The 7,791-nt window shown below is 39.0% G+C and overlaps 1 protein-coding gene across 16 annotated transcripts in view; it reads right to left on the bottom strand.

Moving 5' to 3' along the window:
* The window catches only part of cher (filamin protein cher), a 223,044-nt gene that overhangs the window by 82,999 nt on the left and 132,254 nt on the right, over positions 1–7,791 (bottom strand). For all 16 annotated transcript variants that reach the window (XR_011715851.1, XM_071688052.1, XM_071688055.1 and 13 more), the window contains 4 exons: positions 6,187–6,343; positions 4,859–5,026; positions 3,480–3,610; positions 2,914–3,049 (listed from right to left, as the gene is read on the bottom strand). Coding sequence is in view for 15 of the 16 variants with exons in the window: in XM_071688052.1 (XP_071544153.1) it covers positions 2,914–3,049; positions 3,480–3,610; positions 4,859–5,026; positions 6,187–6,343 (592 nt within the window). In the remaining variant the exon portion in view is untranslated. The remainder of the gene's footprint in view (positions 1–2,913; positions 3,050–3,479; positions 3,611–4,858; positions 5,027–6,186; positions 6,344–7,791) is intronic.

Below are 7,791 nucleotides of genomic sequence, written 5' to 3'. Positions count from 1 at the left end.
CCTAACTACCCTTCATCCATCGTTTGCCCCTCTTAACAACCAAAGGTTCCTCCCGCCCCTCACTAACTACCTAACTACCCTTCACCCATCGTTTGCCCCTCTTAACTCACTATATAACAAACAGACAAAGAATCATACACCACAGTGCGTGGTATTGTGGGGGGGGGGGGGGACAATCACCATTCCATCGCGCAGCCAACCAACCACAACAACAACAGCAGTAGTTCGATCGTTACGATGGTGGCACGACGCTGCACGTAACCCGTCTCTTACATGTACCACCACGACTATGGGAGAGAGAGAGAGAGAGAGAGAGAGAGAGAGAGAGAGAGAGAGAGAGAGAGAGAGAGAGAGAGAGAGAGAGGTCTTAAACCTGATGTTTAATAAGATAAGAATTACGGTCATAACCATACACGGAGGACGGGGTGCCAACTGGACACACACACACACAGAGGAGTGAACGAGTCAAATGAGCGACTAAATATAGCGGTCAGTAACTAAGGTATTCGCTTGATCCCACAACTTTATCTTCTTCGCGCCAGGCGCCAACCGCAGTCTCTTCCTTCATCAATCCTGCATTTTTACTCTTGTTTACCTTGCTCTAGAACAAATGCTTGACCTTCTAAAACAGACATGTGACTCAAGCTGAAACACTGCTAAGTAACTGTATATCCTTCAACTTGAACAATGCACACAGTAGAAAGGGTCAGCATATGCCACCAATTATATCAATTTAGCATTTAGTTATGTCCAGCTGTTAACCCTACATCTATATAAACCTTGGCCAAAACGGGTCAATTTAGCATTTAGTTATGTCCAGCTGTTAACCCTACATCTATATAAACCTTGGCCAAAACGGGTCAATTTAGCATTTACTTATGTCCAGCTGTTAACCCTACATCTATATAAACCTTGGCCAAAACGGGTCAATTTAGCATTTAGTTATGTCCAGCTGTTAACCCTACATCTATATAAACCTTGGCCAAAACGGGTCAATTTAGCATTTAGTTATGTCCAGCTGTTAACATACATCTATATAAACCTTGGCCAAAACGGGTCAATTTAGCATTTAGTTATGTCCAGCTGTTAACCCAACATCTATATAAACCTTGGCCAAAACGGGTCAATTTAGCATTTAGTAATGTCCAGCTGTTAACATACATCTATATAAACCTTGGCCAAAACGGGTCAATTTAGCATTTAGTTATGTCCAGCTGTAAACATACATCTATATAAACCTTGGCCAAAACAGGTCAATTTAGCATTTAGTTATGTCCAGCTGTAAACATACATCTATATAAACCTTGGCCAAAACGGGTCAATTTAGCATTTAGTAATGTCCAGCTGTAAACATACATCTATATAAACCTTGGCCAAAACAGGTCAATTTAGCATTTAGTTATGTCCAGCTGTTAACCCTACATCTATATAAACCTTGGCCAAAACGGGTCAATTCACCACCCCCGTCATATGACGTGGTTCCCCCCAGGTCATGGACCCACACCACGTTCACTAGAACCTTAACATATACGAAATAGAAACCTATAGACCCCATATGTTTTTTTTTATGGGGGGGGGGGACAGTTTCCCACGTCGATGGCGGCCATAAAACTATGGAAAAAAATTTGGGAAGCCATAGCCTAATGGAGACGCAGACAGTCTCTTGTTTAGTTTACTTGACACAAGTCAAACTGATGACGGATGGAGAGCAGGTGCCTCTGCATGACACACCCAGCCATCTGGTGCAAGTCATAATTGTGACAGAAGCCACGTACGCCCTTGCATGACAGAGCCACTCGTCATGCACGTGGTAGAAGCCTTGCCCCTGCATGACACACACACACACACACACATGGTACGGGTCATGCACGTGGCAGAAGCCTTGTCCCTGCATGACACAGAGCCACCGGGTTAAGAGTCATACAATTAGGCACTTGCACTAAATTTAAATCTGACCACATCACAGCCCCAACACAGATGAAAAGACTCGTACTCATTCTACACGTCTATTTTGGTATTCACTATCATTAAAGGTTCCTTTATCAAAAATTTCCATTTTCCAGTATCATTATCCCGTTCACTTTATCCCTCTCCATTTTCATATCCATTTGCCAACTTCAATTTTTCCCTTCCTCTTCTTTCCCTACCTCTACATTCTATTGAAGTATAATGGCCTATCATCTTCATATTTCAAACTTCTATTTTCTTTTGACCAAACGGTACCACTTCTTTCCCTCATACATCTTTTTTCTTATACGTAACTGCCTTTCTTGCTTGGGTGAGGTACCATCATGGACAGAATCCCTATTTCTATACACTGTGACAATGTACATAGCAACAGAGAAACAGAATTGTTAAACATGTAAACAAGTACGAAATGCTGCGAGTGCAACTTATTTTCTCGTGTCGAGCAAAACTTTTATCTCAAATTTGGACACGAGCTACATCTCAGGATGGAAAAGCAGTAATCTGGTTAAATTCAAGGGTGCAAAGCATAATCTCTGCATATGTCTCATTCGAAGTATCACTCATTTCATATTTGCCAACATCTTTCTTTTCCTTCATCTTTTCTCTCCTTACCTTTTTCCCTTACTGTACTCTTCTTTCCTTCGTCTAAGATGGTGATGGCCTTCATTGGGACATAAATAAAGACTGTGTAATGTACTAACAAAAAATTATAGAAAAAGTGCTAACCTGCAGAGTTAGGGTTGGGGAAACCAGCTATGCAGTGTCTTTTCATAAAAGGATCATGACTGTATACACTGTGTTCATCCCATGGAAATGGTGTTCACAGTAACATAAATATGAGAGACAGAAAAAGACAAAATAAAGATACTAGTATCAAAGTCTGCTACTTGTATCAAAAGATATGGTATTCAAACAGAGAAATGATTGTCATATATGAGTACTCACGGTGAAGGAGTAGAAACCATCTGGGACTGGCTGGCCACCAAACTTTACTGACAATGTGTATTCACCGGCATCCTTTACAGTATAATAGATACTGAACGTTCCATCACCATTATCCTCAATGTCAATATCCAAGTCACTTGAGGGGAAGAGAGAAGTATTCTTCATTAGATACGCCATCCTATATTGAATATAGTCAAATTCTTTACAAGATGCTATTCCCAAAATCTTCTAAAGCACACACACACATTCAATCACCTTTTTAATTGGCAAGTCAAAATACTGAAATACAATTTTTATGACATTTCTCTCATACAATATCTTTAACAAGATGTAAAGTATTGAAGGAGAGGAGAAACTCTCATGTATATAACTGTAGAAACTAAACCATATTTAGGAACTTTTTTCTTATGAATTTCCCATAGTTCAGAGGTCATGCTTTCTTTGATGCCTTTATGCTCTACAAAAAGTTATCAAATTCTATTTCTCCAGTGCATCAAGGTTTGCAAACGACATTTTGAAGCTTATGTTAAAAATACGAGTATTACAAGGATTTTGACGACCCTTACCTGCCAGAGGTTGACCGGATTCTGCAAGTTACAGCCCCATTCCCAGCATTCTTAGCATTCACAGTAATGCAATACTCTTCTCCGATTGTTAGTGAATGGTTGATACCTTCTGTAATCTTGCATTTGTCAGCCTGGAAAGTTACAAACATTTCTTATAGCACTCTTATATAGAATTACATATTCTTAAATATATATAAAAAGGAGTTCAATCTTACTGACAAACTTCTCACTCAAATAAAGTCCATTTTCGCACTACCACTTGTAATGCAGCTTTGAAGCTATTAGAGTCCTGTAAAAGTTCTGTTTATTCAAATTATGATACCTTCCAATCCCAGGACTCATACAGGTCTCCTGCGGCACTTAGGAAGCTACTCACACCCACTATGCAGGACTACAGATCAAGGAGAGCAACATTATTTGTATGCCAATGAGGGGTAATTGCAGGACAAAAGTAGGTGTTCCCTTTTTGCAGGTTTTCAGGTATCTTTATGAAATACTGAATAAATGTTTGTACAGTTAGAGAATGGCAACATTCAGAACACAGATGAGAAAGCGTAACTCATTTGTGTTTGGGGAGTGTGGATTTAGAAAGGTGTATGTCTCATGAAGTGAAGTTTAAGACTGGTTTGGGGGACCTATTGTTTAGTGCTTGTCCAGTCATTACAGCATGAATATATTTTGTCTATCTTGTGTTTGTTCAAGAGAGGAGAAACATGGGATTACAAGCTGCTGAACTGAGATCCATGGGTGAGCTTTTCATTTTTGCATGGTAGGTGGTGTTTCAAAATTTGCCGTTTCACTGGACGGGGTCTAGTGCTGCCTCAAGGATTTGTGTCACACACTTATACTGGAAACGTGTCAGAATTAAGTGGGGCAAGAAGAAAAGGGAGACTGAGTTGGAGATGGAGGTATGTAGTGAAAAAGATTTTGAGTGAGCAGAGCCTGAACAAGCAGAAGGGTGACAGGCATGCATGGAATATAGTAAACTGGAGCGACAAGATTTACATGGTTAAATGTGCTGTCAGTAGAATAAGCTAGGGCATGTGAAGCATCCAGGGACAGCTCTGTTGGGACTGGATATGGACAGGGAGCTGCAATTTCACTGTAGTGCACGACAGCTCATTGAAGACATGAGCAATGTGGCCTTTCTTCATCCATTTCCTGGTGCTACCTCACTGACGCGGAGGGCAGAAATTGAGTGTCGGGGTATATATATGTATATGTATGTGCACATACGTATATATACATATGCGAGTGGATGTGTCTTTCTTCATCTGTTTCCTGGCACTATCTTGCTAATGTGGGAATCAGAGATCAAGTACAGAAAACATATAATACTGTATATATCTTATTTACCAAATAATACTACTGAAACTGACCTTGCCAGTAGCATATGCCTGAACTGGGAAGGGCGAGTGTCCCACCTCTTGGTCAGCATACTTGACTGACACCTTGTACTTGCCACAGTCATCAGGGACATACGAGGCACTATAAGTTCCATCTCCATTGTCAACCACCTTTACTTTCCGTGGGTGGCCATCTGGTCCCTGAAAAAACAAAAGAATAAACAGATTGAAAAATTAAATATAAGAATTCAAAGAGCTACCATATCTAATTTACTTACCAAGGAAGACAACAACAACAACAAAAAATCATGAGAAGTGTACTCAAAAGTGCATTAAAGCGGGTGACTAGCTTAGGAGAGACCTTTGATTATGCTAAAAAATAAATCTGTGCCATACATAGTTAACACTTTCAGCAATTCATTGCTGAGTTGAGTGAACCTTTATCTCATGGAGGAGCACACTAGGGTTGCCCTCTGCCAGTGGCCTGTTTAGAATGAGGCACTAAAGGCTAAGCAGCACTATAGTTCACCAGTTATGGAGAGTCTTGCTGTGGCCATCCACTTGAGGGAGTACATGGAGGAAATGGGCATCAGAGTTATCAATGGATAGACAAGAGTGCTAAGCACTGCTACTGCACCTAAAATGCTCCTCCTCCTTGCAGTACAAGTGTAAAAACCATGACTTCCATCAAAACCCTACATATCATTTACAATATTTTCCAAGACTAAAAAACTTGGTTTTCTATGCCTTCCTTTCCTAGCTATCTATCTACTTAGATAAATAGATAGCTGGGGAAAAAGGTATAGAAAGCTGAGCTAATCAAAACAATCTCAGCAACTACACACACCCACTCAATACAGTGTCTACAACTTCACTGATACATTGAAGGCATCCCAGTCATAGAAATCATTCTAGCATGGATGTGGTCTAAACATAGAAATGAGGAAAACAAGGTATAACACAAGAAAAGGCCTTAATATTTCAATGTTCGCTACAGCTTCTAAATACATTAAAGGAAAAAAGTTTCCTAAAGCTTTAAATTAGAGGAAAAGATTTACAAGATACAAAAAAGAACCAAAACTGCTGTGGGTATGGGTGGTTCAGCTGCCTAATTTTGGTAGCATCAGTGTCACAAAATAAGAATTTCAGAGCTCTAAATAATTACTATTAATGTAAAGTCTGTGGTCAGTGCTTATACAGGAGGGTGTCAATAATTCTGGAAATGTTCTAGTTATTAAAACTTTTCCTAAAACAAGAAATTGCATACTAAGAAAAAATAAAATCCGACTAGAAATTTTATGTCCTGTAATGCCTCTTACCTATAAAGGATAATCGCTTCATAAATGAGAAGGTTTACTTACCATAACAGACACCTGGAGGTCACTAACACCGGCATCATTTGTGTCTATAGTGAGTTCTGTGGGAAGAGATGCAGGTATGCCTTTACTAGACACACCAGACCCAGACACCTTCACTTTGTTCGGCTCCACTATTGGCCGTACACGTGTGCGATATGGACTGGGGACAGAGAAAATAATGCACTGATTTTTCTGTTTAAAAAAGATACGGTGAATCTCTTCCACTTTTGGATGTTTTACAGCAATTGCAAATGTAATTGTCCCGAATCTCCAAGTATTTGTTGAAGTATACAGGTCATGGACTATCAAAAATAAAGTGACTAATATTATGTCCTATAATTTTTGTAGTGGAAGATTCAGACTTCTGTTCAGACAAAATAGTCTATTTTCTTTCATACTTATTCACCCTTTCCTATGTTAGCAAAGTAGCACAAGGAACAGATGAAGAAAAGGCCTCATTTGCTCACATCCATCATCTAGTTGTACTGTAGTATATTCTGGAAATTTCAAGCAGGATCTATGCTAATAACAAATGAGTGATTTACAGCCCTTAGCCAAAAAGGAAACCATGAAATAAAAATTGGTATATCATATACTAACATGAAATTTCCATCTCTTACTATACAGTAACTAATACACATATAGCAAGAAAGCCATAAAATGATTCATTGGCTTTTAACTGACCTTAACTATAATTTTTTTTACAAGTGGTCACTGTAATACCGAGAGGTAACAATGATTTTGTCAATAATCCTTCAACTGCTCTGTCCATCTTGTGACAAACCTTAAGGCCCTATTCCTGTCATCACATAAAATAGTGTTTTCTGATTCTGTTTAACTAACAACATACCACTGCACCTGGAAAAAATACAACACATCTCAGTCACCTACAGGACATGAAAGAGAGTATATACGTCATACTGTGAAAATCTAGACGCCAGCACTCGCTACTGTTGTTAGTTTTAAAATAAAAGAAAATTTCTGTGGCACGAGTGTTGGTCTTTTTTGTTGCAAATAAAGTTATTTGCTCACTTGTTCATGTTCATACAGGTTTGTCTGTGTAAACACCTTACAAATACAGTGTAAAACATTCTGTAAAAAATATGAACATGTAAAAGATAGTTACACAAAAATATTTACAGTATGTGTGGTGTAAATTCACACCTTCAAAAGAAATTTCAAACTGTGGAATGTGATAATGTTTACAATGAATGCAATCACACCCAGGAAAAATGAGAACTATCAAACTATTTAGTGTTTGTGAATGTCACAGCTCTAGTGGCAGATTCCAAAGAGAAATCCCAGTAACTGGTCACAGTTTGGGTGAATGTGTAAAATAAGAAGGTGCTAGTAAATGTCAATTAAAATGAGGCAATGAGATGCAACACGAGGAAGTGTAGTGCTTTAGGTGCCAGGGAGCTGAAAATGCAGCAGATGAAATTACAAGGTTTGAATCAATTACAAGACAATAAAGGGGGTTATGATCCATGGTGCATGAAGGACCATGTGGTAGGAAGGGTCATGTTATGTTTGAAAGTACATCAGACCCAACTGTGCTGGATGTATCAGAATCTTGAACCTGAACATAAATGAAAAGAATATGGATTG

This window comes from Panulirus ornatus, chromosome 45 (genome assembly GCF_036320965.1).
Source record: "Panulirus ornatus isolate Po-2019 chromosome 45, ASM3632096v1, whole genome shotgun sequence".
Lineage (NCBI taxonomy): Eukaryota > Metazoa > Arthropoda > Malacostraca > Decapoda > Palinuridae > Panulirus > Panulirus ornatus.
Note: the sequence above shows the minus strand (reverse complement) of the source record. Positions and strands in the feature narration are given on the sequence as shown.